Source organism: Fringilla coelebs (genome assembly GCF_963513975.1).
Source record: "Fringilla coelebs genome assembly, chromosome: 8".
NCBI lineage: Eukaryota > Metazoa > Chordata > Aves > Passeriformes > Fringillidae > Fringilla > Fringilla coelebs.
In genome coordinates, this window is record NC_140066.1 from 18193122 (window position 1) to 18214238 (window position 21117).

Sequence of the window (21117 nt, forward strand, 5' to 3'; positions counted from 1 at the left end):
AGTGAAGTTTGTTTACTCTCAATATTTAGATATATTTTCAACAAGAAAGATTCCTGTAGTGAAGAATGGGAGATTATAAGTAAAAGTTAACATAATCTAAGAAAAATTTGTAAAAGCTGTCCTTGCAGGCTGGCATGCATTTCCGTTCTCCTCTGTCTGTCTCTTTCCTATCCAGACATTTAATTTTCCTCACATCTTTGCTCCTAAATTGGGTGGCTCAATTGTTCTTTTAGCCTGTTGCTTGATTTGTTCTGTGTCTGTCTAGTGCCTGCTCTTCACCTGATAGTTTTTATCATTGCAGTCTGCCTCTCCATGTAACAAAAAAATTAACAGTTCTGTTCAATGGTACTTTTTCCTCTGTGCCTCTCTGGGACTTGCAATTGGCTAGGCTGATTGGATATGCACAAGTGTCAAGTTTATCAGTGTTCAGTTCAGCTGAAGGGCTAGTAATGAGAGCTCCCTCAGTGCTCATACCATCCATGCACACTAAACTCTTGGGTTCCTTGTGATCACTGCTGGAGCTTGGGTCTGTCTTGCTAAATGAAGAACTGAATAGCTTTTACCTTTGTTTATGAGAACACTTACTCTGTCTCCCTCTGTCATTCTCAGTTTGGAGGAAAACTGGTTACCTTTGGTCTAACCAAAGCTCCTGGACAGCAAATGCAGCAGACTTATCCACACCAGGTATTCATCAGTCAAGTCACTACTGAAACTGAATTCCTACTCCGATCCAAAGAACTGCAGATGGCCTTGCAGTCAGGGAACCTCCTTGATTACTGCCAGGGCAAGATCCAGACAGCCAAGTTGCCATTTGATGAGAACCTTTGGAACTTCTTGAAGGTAGGATGGCTGTGGTGAAATACAGAGGTCAGTTCTTCTGTGGTCTTGGGGTGGAATATGGTCCTCTCTAGCCCTTTATATTCCTGTTTTTTAAAATATAAAATGGAATTGAATTAATATACTTATTATTTTTCTAAAGAAAGTTGAGGTCTTGGAGGTTGTCTTGGTTTTTATTAGGAATGATCTTTTCAGTGGACTTGTTTGGGCTTCCTGAAACAGGATCTTTTCAACTCAACACACGGCCAAGCTGTATCTACCTGCAACCTGTGGAACAGTACATTATTAGTTTTCAAGGTGAAGTCCAAATGGACAATGATATACCCCAGAACAAAGGAGTGAGCTGTGGGGGCATGAGGACTAACTAGCCTTCATGGACAATTTGGTAGCATGAGAGTTTGGTAATAAGAAGAGGTTGTCCTTCTGAAGAGGCAGGGCTTAGTCTTGGCAGTGGTTTACAGACACTTGTAGCAGACTGTTTGGAGGGCAAAATATTGAGATATTTGCCACAGTATTATATTTGTGTGGTGAATCTTGAACAGGATGACCAGCTGTTAATCTAGGTGGTAAAAGTGGTCTCCATTGCAGCAGTGTCTTTGGTGGTGTTAAATGAGACGCATCAAACTGTCATTTTGAGTCACTTTTTATAATCTGTCTGGTGTGTGGTCCTTAGAGACCCCTCCAGCACATAAAGGATATATTATAATTGATTGTCTTAAACTACAAACTAGGCTTCTGTACAAAAGTGTCCTGCATCACCATTCCTGCTTCTGCAGGCACAGTTTCTGAAATGGACTGTTTACAAGTATCTTACACATGTACACTTTGATCATTTGTGTAGAAGAAGCAGCATGGGACTTAACTGAAACAGATTCTCATTGCAGAATGTAAATCATGTATTAAAGCATTTAAATAGTGCCTATCAATTAGGCTGTGTGCAGCCTGTGGGAATTTTTGGGAGTGTCTGAAATCCTCACCCAGGGAGCTTCTGTAACAGTTAACTAATTCTTGTGAATTAGCTAGCAACTCAGGCAACCAGCTTGTCTCAGTGTCATCCAGATTCAAATCAGTCAGTTTTCTCTGTGAAGAGATTAGCTTGGCAATTCCTAGATTATCCAGAAAGTTAATGACCAAGTACACTAGGTATGTAAACAGTCATGGTCTTGATACATAGTTGTACCTCAGTTGTTCCTGTGGCAAACTTGAGTTTTGCCTTTTATCATGATTATAACTTAAATTCCATACATCTTTACACAATAGTTATTAGGTGGACTTTTCATAGTTCAATTCTTTATGTGTAAACTGAGCTCTGAACTTTGCTGCTGCCAGAAGCAGCTATTATCAGTGTGTAGATGTCTATGATATTACATATTTTTTGTCTTTTTAATATCCATTGGGACTCAGGTGAATTTGGAGCAGGAGTCCAGGACTAAACTTCTCAAGCTGCTGGGCTACAGTAAAGAGGATCTGCAAAAAAAGGTAAGGGGTATTTCCAATAGATAGAAACCTTTGCAGGACTAAAGCTGCTGCAGGAGAGTTGTAGGGTCCTACTGGAACTGAGCAGGTGATCTCACAGCACACAAATGACCAAAGTGTGTGAAATTTCAGCTGGGAGTCACATGAAGTATACCCTGCTAAAAAGCAAATGCAGCACTTGTAAGGGTGTAGCTAGAGGGGTCTTGAGCCCAGTTATCTTGCTTTCAGTTGTTGGTGCACTGGGAAGTGTTCAACAACAGTGCAGTTGTGAGAGCTTCTTTTAGCATTCAGCTCTCTGCATCTCAGGGGATTCCTCAACCAGGAAGAAGGTGACAGGTGGAGACAGTCTGGCATAGTACTGATGGATAATGCTCTGAAAAGGATAAATAGTCACTGATAGGCAGCCAGCCAGGAATAGTGTGAGGTGGAAGTTTTCAAACAGGTGAAAGAGTTGGGGAAATTGTGTCTGGGGCTTGCCAGTCTCTTGGTAGTTTTGCTGTCCAGGTGCTTACTTTGCTTTACTCTGTGTGTGTCTGTTACTTTTCTAGATTGCCTCATGTTTGAATAATGGGATCCCAGATAAACAGCCCCTTCCTGAGGCAGGTGATACAAATGCTGCAGCAGATCAGGTATGTCCTGTACATCTTGCCAGCTTGGGAGAACAGAGGAGGGCAGAATGAACAGGAAGGCGTAATTCCAACCACAGCTTGTTGGGCTCAATGCTGGCATTGCAGAGGGCAGTTCACAGGCCTATCAAATCCTCACAGGGTCAGGCTAAATGATAATAACTTTCCCTTCTGGCTTTAAAACTAACCAGTGTACAATGAAGGACTCCTGGCTGTTATTCCTGCAAAAAGGTTTGCTTCACCAGTGCTGATTTATTCAGTGGTAGAATTAGCCTCACCCCAGCTTAACTTGAGGCTACTGTTTTTCTGGATTTCCTCTGTGAAGCTTCTGCTGTCATATTTCTTTCTTTTTCACCTCTATCCTCTGAAATGTATTTTCACACAAATTTGGGATGTCAATCTTCAGATGCCAAGGCCTGGTTCACTGTAAACTTTTCTCCTCTGAGGTATCTAAAACTTATACCCTCTGAGTAGTAATCACCTTCACAAGCCTCAAACACTGGCCGAGATATTCTAGGAGTAGCAATTGTGTCCTGCATTTCAGTAAAGCACCATGCATGGCTGTGATCCAACCTGTTATTTACAGATTTTACTTGTTGTTCTTGTCTCTGTTCCATGCAAAATAGTTCAGCTTGCTCAAGGGCTGACAGTTGAGTTGACAAATGCTGCCCAGCAGTGCTGTTGGCATTGCATGTCTTGCACCAATCAATCTCCTAAGCTTTGCCAATTGCAGCACTGCTCTTGCTGCTTCCCTTGTGAAACTGTGCAGATTGATTGCACAGTGACAGGAGTTTCCAAATTGAAATTAGATTTATATGAGCATGCACAACCAAATGGAGAGCAGCCCCATCCCACCCTGTAATCCACTAAACTGTTTTGGGTAGAATATGTGTGTGCAGTGAATTAAATAAGCTCTTGCACTTTTTGCACAGCTTTTGATGAATTCCAGCGATGATGTAGCAGCTGTTTCTTCCTCTTCAGCCTTTTTTGATAACCTCATCCCACAGAATATGAGCACATTGGAGATTCCTGTCACAGAAGGTATGTTACATTAAGAGTGTTTCTGCCCTCTTAGGAAAAGGGGAGAGGAGAGAAAACCAGAAAATGCAGAGAGACCAGGAAGAATCTAGTCCTCTCCAGCAGATGAATACTTTTAAAACATATGACTCCTTCAACTGTTATACAGCATATCACATTGAGCATAGAAATACTTCTTCCAGATGAGAGACCCATTAAAAATTTAGAAGAATCTTCTAGATGATGGAAGATCTAGAGTCAATTCAGTGGGGTTTTTTTGAGTTTCCAAATTTCCTTTTAGGTGGGCTTTTAGCTGTTACTGCTTTTTACTGCCTGCTCTTTAAAACAAGCATCATCAATGCATCTGAGTGATGACTTTTTGGGTTGACTCTGTTTCTCACTTCTGTAGATACAGATGGACTCATCAGCCAAGCCCTTTTGTTGGGGAATTTTGAGAGTGCAGTGGAGCTGTGCATGCGAGCAGAGCGCTTTGCTGATGCCATCATCTTAGCTATAGCTGGTGGGGATAACCTCCTAAAGGAAACACAGAAGCGCTACTTTGCCAAGCAGAAAACAAATCTCTCCATGGTGAGTGATGGTTTTGTGTACACAATGAGCAGGGGAAGGTGTGCACTGTCTTGCCAAATGTTCCTCTGAATATATGTGGAAATGCTTTTTCTTCAGTGAAGGAAGGAGAATGCCAGCAGAATCTGTTCATCTCCTATTGCATTTACTCTAATATCTTGGTAGTTTTATGACAATTTTACATAGTATATCTGTGTTCTGTATTCCTTTTTTTTTGGTAATGATTTTTGTCTCAGCTTCTCATGCTTGTAAACTGTGGTACATACTGCCCCTTTACAGCTCAGCTAGGAAGTTCCTAGCTTATTAATTTACAAATGGGCAAGTGTAACAGAGGTTGGGATATCTTAACACTGTGCTCCCAGTCATTGATACCAGCTGCTCTGAAACAAGATACATGTTAGATCTTTAGTCTTGTCTAGTGTGGCTGTTTCCATATTCTTTTAAATGCTTAGTTGGGCTTTTTTACTTTCCTTAGAGGCATCAGGTTCCAATTACTGTTAACATAGGGATGCTGAGATTGTGGGACCTTAATGTACAGTGAGGTAGTCTCTGCATGGTGGAAAACGTGTTTGAAAATGAGCTGTTGCTTAGACTGTCAGCTTATCTTTTTCTTCAGTGACTGACAGGCCTTCTGCTTCCCTTACAGCTGCTTTCCTCCATTGTGCAGCAGAAGTGGCAAGATATTGTTTGTACTTGTGATCTACAGAGCTGGAAGGAGGCACTGGCCATCTTGTTAACATACTCAAAGCACGAAGACTACACTCAGCTCTGTGGTATGCAGTGTACTATGTTTTGATACAATTTCCCTTGCAGAGGGTACCTCTGGACTGCTTACAGGAAGAAGTGGATCAAGTTAAAAAAAGGAAGCACTTCTTACTCATTACAGCTATCTGGAACTTAAATAAGTGTGGAGTGTTGAGTTAGGAGAATGATAGGTGCACACTGTCGCTGAGAATCATGGTGTAAAGTTGTGTATATGGGTATTTCCTGTGACCTCTAGAAGTAGCATGGAAAAAAACCAGGATAGATAGTATCCTTTTGCTGAGAAATGAAGAGGGTGATTTTTATTCCTTAGAGAAGGGTATTTCATTTACAGTAAAAGGTCCAGTGGGCTTCATTCCACCTAAAACAGGTTTCAGCGCTCTACTATTGCCTGGAGATTCCCATACCTCTTTTGGAAATTAAAAAAAAAGTTGGATTTTTTTCACTATATTCATCTGTCATTTCTTTCTTTTATGTGTTTGGGCACACATAAACATTGGCAGATGTACAAAACTATTTTTTTTTTCAACCAGGTTGGCTTTGGGTTTCCTTCCCATTTTTCTGTTATCCAACAGTTATGCAGTGGAGCTGGTGAAGGGTCTAGATCCCAAGCCTTATGAGGAGCAGCTGAGAACTGGGGTTGTTTAGCATGAAGAAAAGGATTGGAGTGACCTTACTGCTCTCTACAACTACCCAAAAGGAGGTTGTACTTCTCCAAAATAGCAGGTGATAGGAGAAGAAGAAACAGCCTCAAGTTGCACCAGGGGAAGTTTAAACTGGGCATTAGGAAGACTACCTACACTCAATGTGTTGTCAAGCATTGGGACAGGCTGCCCAGGGAAGTGGTGGAGTCACCATCCCTGGAGTTATTTAAAAAACAAGTATATGTGGCTCTTAAAATCTTGGTTTAGTGGGACTTGGCAGTGCTAGGTTTATAGTTAAACTCAATGTTCTTTCCTATCTAAATGATTCTATGATTCTAATTAGGTGCAGATTCAAAGCACTGGGGTTAATGAGCTCTTCCAAAGGGGAGTGTGTTAAATGTTGGCTGCATCTCTTCCTCTCTAGACATGCTGGGTGCCCGCCTGGAGTCAGAGGGTGGTGCAGCCCTGTCCAATGATGCCTGCCTCTGCTATATCTCATCAGGCAATGTGGAGAGACTGGTGGAATGCTGGGTAAAAAACCATGAGACTTCATCACCACTTGCCCTACAGGTACAGGCACCATGGTGTTGGTTTGACTCCTCTGTAGGCCAGTCTGGTAGCCCTGAAGTGTTTGCATTTTCCCATCAGGTATCTGGCTTCCCGCAGACAGTGGAGACCTGTTTGTACTCACCCAGGTACCTCCTTCTAGCCTGGGTTATGGGCCTACTTTGAAAGGAGGCTTGCACTCTGAATCAGTCACGGTTTGTGTGTTTACATTGCATGCAAATCCAGCCATGGACAGGAGTTACAGCCTACTTGCCTCTCTTACATACTGATGTCATCTCTGAGCTTCTTTTTGGTCAGGGAAGTTTGAGCTATACCGGTTTTTTTTGTTACTGGTAGTAACCTGGGATACATTTGCTGCTCTGCTTGTGATGTATAATTTAATGCTGCAGTTTTCTGACTCTACCTTCAGAACAGCCTTAACAAAATAAAATGAAGTCTGAGTCATGATATTCCCACTGCAAGCAGAATGATCACATATGGGAAGACACACCTTTCAGATAAATCAGGACTTCTAAGTCAATCTTGTTACCTACCTCTCTTCATTCCTATTGATTATTTCACAGAATAATCAGAGTTGAAAGGGACCCACAAGGATTGAGTCCAACTCTTGAGTGAATGGCCCATATGAGGATTGAACCCACAACCTTGGTATTACCAGCACCATGCTCTGACCAACTGAGTTAATCTCAGTAATCTGTTACACTTCAACCAGTCCTGGCTAAGTGACTAAGCCCTGTTGTGTCTGTCACTTGCTAGAGTGAGCTAGACAAGTCTTCCACTTGGATATCTGCAGGTAACGCCCTCTGCTATAGAGTTCCCTGGTTTTGTAATGCTACTACTGAGTAAAAGCAACAAAAAGGTGTCTTCAGGACTCCTGGTTATTTCTGAAACTGGCCTCCTCCCCGTTGCCAGATATCAGCGTGTATCATTCTCCAGCTGTAAACACTGCTTTCATTCCTAGGAGTTGGAGTTTTGAGTAACTAAAACCATTCTGGTCCTTTTGCCAGCAGTAGTAGTTTCTTCTAGTGAATTTCTCTTGGTAAGGTTTTAAGCCTTCCTCTTGCAAGTTGATTGCCTGTAACAATAGTAGCTTCCTAGTAAAATGATCACAGTTGATTTGAACAGTCTTGTGGCTTCTGATTTTCTTTTTGTCCCTCACTGTTAAAATAGCAATGTCAGGATTTGCTTCCTGGTTCCTGGAAGTGCAGCTGAGGAAATGGTCATCAGTGACAGTATTTGGTGCAGAGGGGAGTAACTTCTGTCCACATTGGCCCTGATGTCAACTGAAAGTGAGGAGAGCCATCTGGTATTGTCTCAGTATGAGATGGACCAGTAAAACTAGTCAGATTCTGAGTAGTCTTATTTCTTCCTTCCCCCTTTATTATTCAGGACCTTATAGAGAAGGTGATGGTGCTGAGCAGGTCCATTGAGATGCTCCGAGGCACTGCAGGACCAGCACCAGGCCCTGTCTTGGCAGAACGAATCGCCCAGTATGCCAATCTCCTGGCATCACAAGGATGCTTGGCAGCTGCAATGAATTACCTACCCAGCAGCTCTAAGGAGGTGAGTGACTGGCAAGCTGTTGTGGGAGAGTAGTATGGGGGGAAGTTGTATGAGAGAGAGCTGGGGTTTTGTCATGCATCAGGACTTAAAGTTTCACCTTAGTTATGCTAACTTGAGAATAGAGGGGGAGGGGGGAAGGTATTCCAGGATATGGGTTTTGTCTTCATTTGCATTTTCTTTGTAGTGCCTTTGATTCAAGGAAAAGAAAAGAGTTCTAGAACTGTAAAATGGTTGATGGAGAACAACATTGGGAAGCAGCTTGCCAGGGAAGCTGCCTCTCTTCTTGAAACTAGCTTGTAGAGGAAGGGAATGAGTAGGTCACCTGGCAGTTTGAAATAAATCCATCTAGTGCCTAAATGTGGGTAGGGGTTGGGGAGGGAATACTGTAAAGACTGGGGGAAGGATCAAGGACACTTCACCTGCCTGATAGTATGGCAGGTGATGTTCCAGATTGTTGTTTACCATTTGTTGAGGTTTTTTTCCTGGTGGCTGTTGGGGACATGGTTAGTTTTGCAGTTTGTTTCATCATGCTTTAGGTCAGGGTCTACTTTAAATGCCTTACCAGCATTTTCCATCTGGGGCTCTCAAAGTGCTTCTTCTAAAGCATAGTTTGTTTCAGCTCCTGATTGAACAGCTCCGAGACCGGCTCTTTCATGCTCAAGGAGAGAGTGTGGGTGATCAGCAGCCACCCCCTTTTCCCTACGCTCGTGTCAGTGTAGGGGTCATTAAACCCACAGCAGCCAAGGGTGGCTCCATTCTTGAAGGAGCAGCCCACAAACCAGGTCCCAGACATCCAGAGAAGGTAGGCCCTAAACTCAGGTGTTCATGGCTTGGGAAGAGGGAGGAAAGCTACTGGGTTGTGGAAGGAAATAAGAAGTAACATGAGATGACATAAACTGCAGACACTGAGGAACTCCTCATTGATGTCCTTCACTGGAGCAAACACAAGCTCTGTGACAATCCAAAAGTAAGCTGCCTGGTGTCTTTTCATAAAGCCCTGTCCTGCATGCGGTCCCTGGAGGAGAATGTTACAAGTGTAGTGATCCACTGAGATCTCAAATCTTAGGGTGAAAGAGGCTGGGGTACTTTTCCAATGCTCATCTTACCCTGATATCTTAGTAAAATTAGTGTAGTATGGCTTCATTACTTCATCTCAGTTCTTGCACAAGAAGACTGTTCACAAAGTTTTGCTTCCAGCCTCCATTATTCCATTATTGTTCCTTCATTATTTCTTCCTGGTTGTGCTTCCAGGAAGTCATTATATGGGAACTTGCTCCTGAGGACTAATCCTTTTGAGAGCTGGAGAATACTCTGAAGAGTGTGGTGCTTATCATGTTGAGCAAGTTACGTGTGGGAAAGGCCTTTGATCGAGTGCATCCAGGGCACCAACAGCAGCAGCAGCAGCTTCTGTTGCCTGAAAGTGACAGGGATAGAAATTGCATCTGCTAGTATTGTGTATGCATATGACTCTGTTGGCCATTTGCAAGTTCTTTGTTTTTTAATTGCAGCCCAACTATCCATCATCGTTTTCCCCTTCAGCACCATCTCAGCCTTCAGTGCCTTCCCTCTTCACACCTCAGCCAGTGCCAGCGATGCCTGTGACACCTCACCACGTTGCCCCTCCCCAGGCCAGCCCGGGTCCACAAACAAGTGTCTATTCCAGAGGCCCCCCATATCCACAATACAACTTGGGCTTGAATCCAGCAACAGTCTCAGGGCCAGGTAAGCATTGTCTGATAGTTGTGTCCATTTCTAGGTTTTCTGAGACTACAGCCTTCAATGTGAGTGGCTGCTCTAGTTTTTTCCTCACAGGCCTGTTGTACTGACAAAGAACACACCAGCTGTCTAAGAGGCTTCTCAGTGCTTCTGACAGATCTAGTTGTAGTAACTGTTGCTGCATGTGTGCTGGTACTAAGTATATATTGGGGTGGAAAAGCCACAGCTGGCTTGGTGGCAGTTTCACTGATGTAGCCTGGGCTAGGGCGGCACAGATATTAAAGGATATGGCTTGAAGAAGGGAAGGCTTATTACCAAGAAGGATAGTGTCATGAGTGGTTGGCACATGAAACCAAGTGATGCTGATTCACTCTCTTTGTTTTCTGTAGCTGTGTCACAGTCTCAGCCATTTGGACCAGTGGGAGTCAGACCTGTTGGTCCTACTCCTTTCTCCAGCCAGCCCTCTCTGCCAGGACAGCTGATGCCCATGGCATCTCCTGGTGTTCCACCACCCAGACCTGCCCTCTTCACTCCAGCCTCAGCCCCATCATCTCAGCTTCCTGCAGCCTGTCCTCTCCCTGTGGCAAGCCAGTCTCCTCTAGACTTCTCTTCAGCACCTTTCAACTGCCCCATGACCATGGGTTATCCTCAGGGAGGTCCTGGAGCTCCATCTACTAAACCACTGCCAGCAGCCATTCCTCCTCCTCCCACAGGTAAGTACTGCTTGTGTGACTTGTGCGTCCAGAACAAGCCCAGGTGGGGTTTGCAGTGTGTAATGGACATGGATCTTCTGAGGTCCGATCTGTCTCCATAAACACTGGATGTGGTGTTGAGGCAGACCTTACAGGCAGAGCGTGCTGGTGGAACACAGCAATGGTGGCAGTTTCTTTCGGCCTGCTCAGTTGTTCTGTCTCCCAGGTTGAGCTTGCAAGATGATGTCTCTTCAGGCCCTCAGTGCACCCTGAATAGTCATCTACTCCAAAGGCATCTGCTCTGATGGAAAGGGTGGTGGTTCCCATGGAACCCCGAATGGAAGGTTTGCTCATCTCACCCTTGTTTATGCAGCTTACATGAGAAGTGTATTTGAAATGGTGGGAGAGCTTCCCTGTCCATGAGATACTCCTTATTTAGCTTCAGGACTAAATTCCTCTGTCTGCTGGGCTCTAGGGCTACCATTTTCTTCCTGTTGTCATAAAGGGCTTGTCTGGGAATCACTTCTGGATTCCTCCCTGCAGGTCTTTAGACCCTCTGGGTCTATAGTGTGAATCCAGTCTAGCATGTGAAGTCCTTGCTAGCATGATGAATAGAAAGAGTGTTGTTGGACCTAGTTCCCCATGGATGGGCATTCCTTCTATTTCCCAGAATATCTAGTGTTTATTAATTCTCTGTTTGCTGTCTCAAGGGACAGGCTTAGCCAACAACAAGACTGACAATCCATAGATTTTTTGAGCAGATGCTTCTCCAAGCCACACGTATGCTGAGAGTGAAGGAACTAAGGCTATGATGTTTGCCTTCACTTGAAATCCTTTGCTGACCTGTGTTTATCCAAGGAGAGCAAAACCCACTGTGTGAAGTCTGTGGAGACTACACACCAAAGGCTCTAAGCTACAGCTGGACAAATTCCTTCCTGGAAAGCTTTTTGGCATAGTAGTCCACTGAAATTACTCACTGAATTAAAGCTCTTGGTGATTATGCCTTTTCCACCCTGCCTTGATTTTCAGGTTTCTTCCCTTGGCTAGATCCCCACACGGATCATGCAGGTAGTACCCAGAGAAACCTCCAGACCTGTGGGGCAGGCAATGTTGCTGCTTTCAGTGAAATGCATGTTTTGATGTGTGTGCATGTATGCATGCTCACTGCTGTTTGTTGTTCCCTTGCATGCCTGGGAAGCTGTCCAGGTGGGGTAGGGAACATACCTGTCCTGAGTACTAGTAAGTGATAGCTGGGGATACTGGAAGCGAAATAAAAGTACTATGCTATTACTCATGAGTTTGGGTACAGAAAGTAAGGTCTGCTGCTTCTTCCTTCTCTATTTCCCTCCACTTCTGGAGGCATTAGACCATTTTCAGTCTTTGTCTTTTCAGGCAGCTGCTGGGCCAGCAGGACAGGGAAGCAGACAGTTTTCCTGTCTTGATTCTCTAGGTGAGGAACAGGCCAGTGGCTGTAATTCATCTCTCCCTGTTACTCTCCCAGCCTTGTGCATGGTTTTGCTTGTGCTTTCCTCCTGTGGTTTGGAAGAGGTGGAGTCCCAGCAGAAGCAGTGGTAGAGTAGAGCTTCCCAAGCAGAATCTGGGGGCTCTCTTCCAAGGGGAACTGGAAATCCCTTTTGACTTTAGTTTGACTTTAGTTAAAGAGTGAAGCTTTGAATCTTGGTTTGACTGTGGGGAAAATTTGGACCCAAGGGGTTTTCTGACTGATTTTTCTGACTTTGTACTGATTTCTCTCCTTGGAATTCATTGGTCTTGGGAGGTAGTCATATTCTAATCTCGATTGTCAGTGGGGTAAGGCTCAATGTCTTTGTGGTCTGTGTCTGTTCTGATTGCTGCTCTTTGGCAGGATCATCTACCAGGCACAAATATCACAGCTTCATTTAGGAAATCCAAATACTTATAGGCACTTACATCCCCAAGGAGTCTGGCTGCCTGGAGTGGAACTCCAGAGACAGAGTTGTCCCTTCAGCAGAGAAACAAAGTACCTCAGTTTCTCCCTGTTAAGGGAAGATGATTCCATGGCAAGGATTTAAAGCAAATCTTTAGGCTGAAGATTCCCTTCAGGAATTCACTACTGAGAAATTCCTTTCTCCTTGGCAGCGTTTGCCCCCAGTTTTAATGGCAATGTATGGCATGCTTGGTTCAGCAGTGCAAACTGGCTTCCTTGAGAGTGTTTTTTTGCCTGCTATTATTGTTCTGGTTTTGATTTGTATTTTTCTTAATCTGAAAAGGGCCTGTAAAATCACTCAATCTGGCCAAAATTGCTTGCTCTGGACATTTCCTGAACATAGTATCTACAGCTCATGAACATTATTACTAACACAATGAACAGACACCTCCACCTGCAGAAGTCCCAAGTTCCTGAGAGTGTCAAGGACAGGGAGAAGGACAGCAACATGTTGGCTCATCTCCTTTCTAGCCAGGATAATCCCTGATTCCAGCCTCGGATGGTCTTGCTTTTTCTAGAACAGGCATTGCTGGAGACTGCTGCCATGGGGCACTCCTTTCAGGGATGGTGAGAAATCCTATTTCACAAATAGCATAGGGAAGATAGCATTTCACCCCAGCAAAATGCACCAGGGTTTGTTGTCTCTCATGTCTGATGATTAAATGCCTGGCTTAAAGGGTATAATTTAAATAGCTGTTTCCAGTGAGGATACAGAGTGCCACTGAGTTGGAATAGTGCCAAGGACTGCTGGGCCACAGACTCTGTGGGGGCCAGCAGAGTTCTAGGGCACAGAATCCCCAAGCTAGAAATAGGTGCCAACTTAATTAAACTTCTGATCCAAACTCATCAGAGAGCGAGTCTTGAAATCATGGGAAAAGGGAGGGCAAAAAGAGGCTGCCAGGATTTTAATAATAAAGGTAATTAAAGTAATGAAGCACCTTTTGCATCTTTCCCCTGTGATTTTTTAAAGCTCAGTTCAGGATCAGTAGCTCATTAAGTGTGGCTCTGAGCTCCAGCAATTCTGATATTGCCCCCTTAGAATTCCTCTGTTTTCTCACAGATTATTCCTGTCTCATGGGCTTGAGGTTATTAATACTGGGGTTTTGTCTAAAGATGCAGGTACCTTACAGGTCAGGAGCAGACAAGGTAGTTGCAATTTGACCTTTGCAGAATGAAGAGTGGAGACGCAAATCTTTTGATGTCACATTGTCTGATGGATTTTAAATTACCTGGAGTGAGGTTAGAGGACCACAGAAGCATCTGCTGAGACACCCTTCTGCTCCCAAAGCATTTACTGGTTAAGTCTATTCCCTTCTATTTGGCAGCCAGCAAATTTTGCTAAGCATTAATTCTGAACATGATTTTCAAAGGGAACCCACCCCTAAATCTTTCTGCCTTTATCAGAACAGCCTGTATTGCTTTGGACTGCCACCATGAGCATTTCTGTGAGTACTGGTGAGAAGCCCTCTCACCTGTAGCATGGCTCTTGCTGTGCTACCACAGTGCCATATTCTCTGGGGAACCCCAAGAACTTCCTGAAATGTGAGGTGCACACTTATGCAGGTCCCCACCAAGGTTCAGGCCTGACTCTGAGGCTGACTTCTGCTCTTATACAGAATCCAGAAAGTTTCAGATAGTTAAAAAAAAAGTTTCCTGTGTGGGAGTGGGCATGTGCCAGTTCAGTCTGATCAGACATCACCTCATTAAGGCTGTGCACACACTAGGATACTATGAATGAAATTAATAAAGGGAAGGGGAAGCAAGAGCATCTCATGGGCCTGTGAGCTGGGTTTTAAATTCCTCAGCTGAAACAGTCTAAGGGTGCAATGACTAGGGAATCGGAGCCAAAGGGCCTTCTCCTGAAGGAAGTTCTAAACCATGCATGAATTGTTGCTGCAGCCAGCTTCTCACAGTCTGAGGTTTGTGTCTTGTCCTCTGTCCTGGCAGCTCAGGAATCTTGGAGTGATCCCTCTACTGGAAGAGGAGGCCTTCAAAAGAAAAAGGTAAGTTTTCAGCTACAATATGTGTTGGTTGTCTTTTAGCCAGGGAGTTCCATGTGACAGATACATTCCTATAAATGCTCACTGTCAAACTCTGCAGGTCTCCATCCCTGTTGCTCTGTCTACGTCCGCACTGCCTGCATGGCTAGGACTGGAGTGCAAGCAATCTTGACTCTTTGCCATCCAAAGTCACATGTCCTTCTGCAGGGTGGCTGTTTTGTAATATGGTTATCAGCTCTAATGTTGCATCCTATGTCAGTACTTCCCAGGCTGCCTACAATAATTTGTTGTTAAAAATACAGATTTAATCTTATGCCCTTGCCTACACAATTTTTTTGATAGGGGCTAAGGAGGTCAGCTTCTCTTCACACCTGACAGCTAGGGGCAGCATTTTCCCTCAGAACAGTGAGACCAACTGATTTTCCTCAGATGCTGACACCAAATGATAAAGCACTTCTGTTGAGAGAAGCTGGGACAGGTGTAGCTGTGAGCTGCCTGCTGTGTTGGTCCTGCAGCTCTCTGCCTTGTCATGATTGCCCTGGAGGGCCTGTAAGCTGAGCTCTTCTGCAACAAATGCTCTCAGTACCCTGTTTCTATCACTGGTGCCTGCTGGCAGGTGTGATGAGAAGCTTCTTTGGCATCCTTCCCAACCCCCAACCCTCTTCTTTAGCTTGGAACAGACTTCTCGCCCTTTTTTTCTGGCAGCATAGCTGGGAACCTGCTTCAGGCTGTGCTCACTACAACAGGATTAGCCTCTTGTTAAAGCCATCTCCTTTTGATCTAGCCCTGTTGGAGAGAATCTGTCATGACTCTCTGGCTTAGCAGGGGCATGATGAAGTGTTTGCAAGAGGAATCTCCCCCCATGTCGTGGGATTTTCCCCAATACTTGCTCAGTTGGACACTTTACTGCTGCTAATCTCTACATTCAGGACTCGTGCCGTTGCAGAGACCAAGCGGCTTTCTGAGGACCAGTGCTCTCAGGGGTAACGGATCTGTTTGATTGAGCAATTCCAGAGGGGTTTTCTTGCTGTCGCTTTGACTGTTCATCTAGGATGGAAGAGGAAGGGCCCTATTCTCTGAGTCAGGGGGCTGAAAGAACAGGGATGTGTTCTTTCATCATCTTGAGAACTGGAGACTCTTCAAGTTAGAAAGGATGTTGAATTTTTCTGTGGAGAAGCTACCAACCCTTCTTCCTTGGACTTGGTTTTCTTGATTTTTTTTTTTTTCTTTCCTTTCTTTGCTGACAGTTGCCTGAGAAATTTACTCCTCTGGCCCCCATCACAGCTCCAGTAATGGGCGTGCCTGCTGAACCCCAAGGGATCCATCCTCAGCTATCCAGGTTGCAAGAATCTGGCCAGTCACCCCCAGGAGCACCCAAGGAAGGCAGCTTACAGGTACCAGGGAAGGTGGGGCATTCCCCAGCCACCAGCATCTTGTCAAGTAGAAAAACAACTCAGCTTTTGAGGTTCTTACTACTTGGCAGCTGCAGAGGGCATATGCTGCTCCCTAGCCCCTACAAGGCATCTCTGCTGAGCATTAGAGGAATTGCCAGGTTGGAAAAATGATACCAGGGTATGGGTGGGAGGGAGCGAGGGAGACCAGGCAGGCTGTCAGCCTGCTGGGAGTTGAGAATCCACAGAGGCCTGGAGCTGTATCACAGCCTGAAGATAACCTAACTGTGTGCTTCCAGATATTCTCTGGGTTTGTGAAGGGTTGAAATTCTTTCTGTTCTCTCGTTTGAAGAGGGGAGCCTACCTGCTCTGGCCTTTCATGCTCCTGTTACATTCATTCAGCTGCATTTTTTTTCTGTCAGTATCACCAGCTACCTAGGGAAAGCATTGAGAGGAAGGAGCTGCCCCCTGAGCACCAGGCTTTGAAGGCTACATTTGAAGGGTTGGTGCAACGCTGCTTGGCTGTTGCCACTGATCCAGTAAGTCCTCCCTTCTCTGATCTTGGACTTTTTTTCCCTTACAGATGTTTGACTAGTGCTTCTTTCTTTTGGTTGGGTAAAGAAAGGAAAAGTCTTGTCCCTATAACCAAGTTAATCTCCATTTGCCTCCTTCCTTTAGGCTGCAGGCTTGTTCATCTTTGGGAACTGAGATGCATTCTCTAACTTTTATCCCCTGCTTCTCATTGCCTTCTTGGAGCAGTGATTCTGTCCTTCTGGCTCTTTCTTTTGAGGAAAGTAGGAGAATTTACCCAGCTGATTCAGTTTCACTGGCTTGATCTGCAGACAGTTCCTGCAGACCTGTATTACCAGCTATCTTTATTCCTTAGAGGGAAAGGCTGGGATATCCCAGGTGAAAGAAAAAGCCAAACAATCTTTCTGTCCAAGTAAATGTTATTTCTCCACTCTGGTTCCTGAAAGGCTATTGGCACATGTCACATTGGGTCAGTGTGTCAGGCCAGACTGTCTGGAAGCAGAAAAGCAGTGTCTGCACATTGTGTTAGATTGCTATGTCTTCCCAGGGCTTGGGGCCACTAAGAAGCCTTCCAGAATACCTCTGCTTGATAGGTGTAATGATGAATGCTGAGCCTAGACTGCTATGTCAGAGTCAGGCAATTAGAGCAGCATCTTCAGTGTGTTTGCTCTGTGCTTTCTGAGAGTGCAGCATAGCAATTTCTGCAGCATAATCTAAAGGTTCCCTCTATGGACAGAAAGGCCAGTTGGTTTGGGCTGAAGCACTTAACACAGGTGGTGGTTGATAGCCGGCTCTGTACAGCAGTGCAAGGCGCCTGAACTCCTGTGGCTTCCAGGCCTATTCCAGCAGTGCCCAGAGCCAGGCATTTGTGTTCAGAGTTAGCTCTGAGTGGATTATTCAAGATGGGGTTAATGAGGTCAGTCTCATCTGAGCTTCAGTACTCACTTCACACACTTTCCTTAGTGGTTACCTAGAGTGGGAAGGATATTCCCTCTTTTCCCTAAGGATACCAGGAAGAAGCTCTTTCTTGGGCCAGTCAGCATGAGGCTGTCTGAACACCCCATGGGTCAACTAGTGGATGTTTCTCACCCTTTGGAAGTCATCAGTCTATCCTGTGGTCTGCAAGTACTGGCAGAAGGGAGGAATGCCTAGGCTGGGAAATGGGAAAAGGGGCAATCCATCTTTCTGTGTTGGGGTGAGAATGTGTATATATGTACATGTATGTATATGTGTAGAGTGAGGGCATGGCTGGCTTGTATCACAGACCCTGGCTGTCAGAGACTGAGATGCAGCTGAATGGGAATGTGCTGTGGAAAGACAGAGGAAGGGAGGGACTGAGTGAGAATACTTTGGCTCAGGAGAGGTGGCTTTGAAGCTCTGGCAGACAAGCAATACCTATTTTGCTTCAGAAAACGCGAAGGAAGCTGGAGGACGCGCTGCAGCGGCTGGAGTGTTTGTACGAGAAGCTGCGTGAGCAGGCGGTAAGTAGATGCCACCATTCCTTGTGGTCCTGCTGGGTCCCTGAGCACACCTTGGCTCTGGGTTGTGGGTCTTGGTGCCTGCACCAGTGTAACTGGCACACATTTGCTTGCAAGACAAGGGGAGTGCCAAACCTTGTAATGACCATTAATGCAGCCTGCCTTGTATCTTCTTTCTTAACTTCGGCCCAGACATAGTGTAAGGAGAAGTTAAGGAGGTATCTGAAAGGTGCTTTTACCCTTCGAGAAGTATACTGGCACATAGATCCTGGATGGGCAGGGGCAACTGGGAATGGTTAAGTGTGAACATAGTGTAACTAGCTTAGAAAATTCTGAAGTTGGTGATGCCAGTTGCTGATGCCAGCTGGCAGTTGTAGTCTGGGAAAGCAAAGGGAGAAGCAGCTATCCTTCCTGCTAGTGCTTGACTGTATAGGTGCTGTTTGGTGAAGATGAAGTGGAGAAGAGTAATGAAGGGTGTGAAGGGAGAGAGACCTGTGTTATATCACAGAACATGCTGACTCATTTCTTCTCCCTCTCCACAGCTCTCTCCAACCATCCTCGTGGGTCTCCATGAAATTGCCCGATGTATTGAGGCTAAGAACTACCCACAGGGTCTCCTGGTTCACACCCAAGTTGTGAGCAGCAGCAGTTTCAGTGAGGTGTCTGGTTTCATGCCCATCCTGAAAGTCCTCATGACCATAGCAGGCAAGCTGAATGTGTAAAGTGTGGAGCAGCTGTAACGGTGCACACCAGGAGCTGGTGGACTGCCTCACCTGTTGATGTGCTGCAGGTTGTGGACTCTCCTTCTGACTCTGGAGAAATAGGTCTGTGCCAGTGCCTGGAACTGTGTTAAGCCAGCACGCCTGGCCCCATCCACTTTCCAGACAGCGCACTGGTGCCTGCAGCTCCTGGAGACTGTTTTTTCTCTCTTCTTTCTTACTAGTCTGAGGCCACTTTGCAGCCCAGGGATCTCAATTTCAGGCTGTCCAGGTTGCACAGAAGAGGTCCTTCTTCTTCCCTATATCCCCAGCGCAAAGGGGAAAATCTTTCCCTTCTAGGCTGACATTGCTTTGTATTTTTCAGGAAACAAACAGGGCTGGTACCTGCAGCACCACCACAGAAGAGCCTCAAGCTCTATTATCTGCTGCAGGGTAAACTTCCTGAATGGTAGCTGGGCTGCCTTGGGAACCTAGGCTGGTGTGTCCTCACTCTGCTGGGCTGCAGCAAGAATCTCTCCTGGCTCCTTCTTTCTCTTCATTCTCATCCTTGACTCACCCTTTCACCCCTCTGCACCCATATCCTGCTACAGCTGGGACTAACTACTAGTCTACTCTGAGCCAGCTTTGGTTCTCTTTCTTCTTCACTCAGCTCTCTTGTTTTTAAAAGTCAAGTCTCCCATTTACCCTCTATCCACCTTCCTTTATATTTTTTCCCCCATCATCTGCAGGCTGAAGCCCATGATGTTTCAGATCCAGGGATAGTTTCCCTTTCCAGTTCCTGTGACTCTCCCATTCGGGAATGTTGGCAGGTTGTGCCCTATGCACTTCTCCCTGGAGCCAGTCGCATCCTGTCTTGGGGCTAAAAGCTGCCCTTTCTGGCTCCTGGCCTTTTTCACTTCTTTTACTTTAGCACAGCTGGACTTTTACCTACTGTTATTATCTAAAGGCTTCCTACTTCAGTTTTTTTCAGATGGCCTAGAGACTTCTAAGAGCAGCAGGGATTGTTTAAATCCCATAAAGATTTCCTTTGAGCTACCCTGACCAGCCCAGACTTGAGCAGGGAGAGATAGCTCACTGCTACAGGTATGGTGCATTCATACTACCTACAGATACATGCAGAGGTGGTTCTCAGAGGCCCATTGGCACTATGGTGGTAGGAATATGCTGCAGGAGGTGATCTTGTCAGGACTTGAAGATATGGATTGTGCTGAGACTTGTCATCACTGTGGCAATTTCTCTGGAAGTAGTTGAATGAAGCATATCTGTCCTGAGGAAGAAGTCTGGGAAGGTAGATAGGATTTTAGGGCACATCTTTGTGTGTGTTTATTTCCCTCTCTTCCTCCCTCCTTGCCTGCTCTCTCAACATCCTTGTTACTAACGAGGCAGCATAATCATTGATCCATAGCTGAGAGCAAGGCTTATTCCCAAGATTTGGATGCAGCCAGCCCCTATTTGCTCTGCTTGCTGCTTGCGTGATAATTCTATTGTGGGCCTGCCATTCAGTGACATACATGAATCAACCTAGTCTACCATGAGACTTAGGAGGGAGGAGATTCAGAGACAGGAGGAAGAGGACATGTCTCCTTTACTCCTTTCCAGGTCAAAGTGCCTCCTTGTTGCTGCTGTGTTGTTTCTATTGCTGCGGTTTGATGCACTGAGAAATTACAGAACAGTGAAATAAAAGCTGTGTTTTGTGATGCTTTTTTTCATGGGCTTGTTACCTCTGGTTGCATGGGACTTCCTCAGTCTGCAAGGCCACCTACAGAGGGGGCAGTTGAGAACTGGGTGGGGCAAACTAGATTTTGGGCTCTGCTGCTATGGGTGGCATCCATCCTGGTGTGGTGAGACCTCAGGTCTTATGCACTCCTTAAGGCTGCAGGGTCAGAGCACTGATCTTCTCCAGGTCACCTGCATCAGTTGTGACTGTTCATCTGCATCAGACACAAGAAGGGCCCAGACACAGGTTCTCTTGCGGAATCTCAGCTATGTTTGAGATTTTGCACTTGAAAGCACTTCACATCAAGAGTTGGAAGTATGTGAGTAAGTAAACAGAGAGCCCTTGATGACATTGTCTCCTGTTGGAAATAAATGTTATACCGCTGAAGCCATGCAGCCTGAACTAGGATAAAGATTGGACCTGTGTGGAAATTTATACCCTTGAATTCAGTTCTTATCATTAGTTAATAACTTTGAAATCAGTCAACAGATTCCTTTTAATCTTTTAAGGAGGTAAGAAGGAATTCAATTCTGAATTGAAACATAGTACTGTGAAAAAGGTGGGGGAATCAAACTTCTTTCTTACAAAAGAAATAAATTCTGATTATTTTTTTCTGTCAGCTAGCTCGTATGTATGTACAACCCTGCCAGTCATGAAACTCTGAAATATGAAGGACTGTATTACATGGCCCAAGGTTGGAGGACTTCGAAGGAAGAAAAGGCATAAAAAGATTGTTTGAATGGTGAAAATTTGAAGGGCTGTTGCTGAGAAGGGCCCAGGGTCTCTGAGAGTTGTGGGTGTTAGGGACACACCACATGCATTCAAGGAAA

General features: G+C 45.2%; 1 protein-coding gene across 3 annotated transcripts in view; it reads left to right on the top strand.

Annotated features, from left to right (window-relative positions):
* Nucleotides 1-20830, top strand: part of SEC31B (SEC31 homolog B, COPII coat complex component) — a 35512-nt gene extending 14682 nt beyond the window's left edge. For 2 of the 3 annotated variants that reach the window (XM_084210754.1, XM_084210756.1), the window contains 17 exons: nucleotides 610-840; nucleotides 2242-2316; nucleotides 2862-2942; nucleotides 3872-3980; nucleotides 4366-4544; nucleotides 5188-5314; nucleotides 6372-6517; nucleotides 7904-8077; nucleotides 8697-8879; nucleotides 9586-9799; nucleotides 10183-10506; nucleotides 11515-11553; nucleotides 14399-14454; nucleotides 15699-15845; nucleotides 16265-16381; nucleotides 17783-17854; nucleotides 18394-20830. In XM_084210754.1, the coding sequence (XP_084066880.1) occupies nucleotides 610-840; nucleotides 2242-2316; nucleotides 2862-2942; nucleotides 3872-3980; nucleotides 4366-4544; nucleotides 5188-5314; nucleotides 6372-6517; nucleotides 7904-8077; nucleotides 8697-8879; nucleotides 9586-9799; nucleotides 10183-10506; nucleotides 11515-11553; nucleotides 14399-14454; nucleotides 15699-15845; nucleotides 16265-16381; nucleotides 17783-17854; nucleotides 18394-18573 (2454 nt within the window). In that variant the 3' untranslated portion in view covers nucleotides 18574-20830. The remainder of the gene's footprint in view (nucleotides 1-609; nucleotides 841-2241; nucleotides 2317-2861; nucleotides 2943-3871; nucleotides 3981-4365; nucleotides 4545-5187; nucleotides 5315-6371; nucleotides 6518-7903; nucleotides 8078-8696; nucleotides 8880-9585; nucleotides 9800-10182; nucleotides 10507-11514; nucleotides 11554-14398; nucleotides 14455-15698; nucleotides 15846-16264; nucleotides 16382-17782; nucleotides 17855-18393) is intronic. The other variant, XM_084210755.1, reaches the window with a different exon arrangement.
* The last annotated feature ends 287 nt before the right edge of the window (nucleotides 20831-21117 follow it).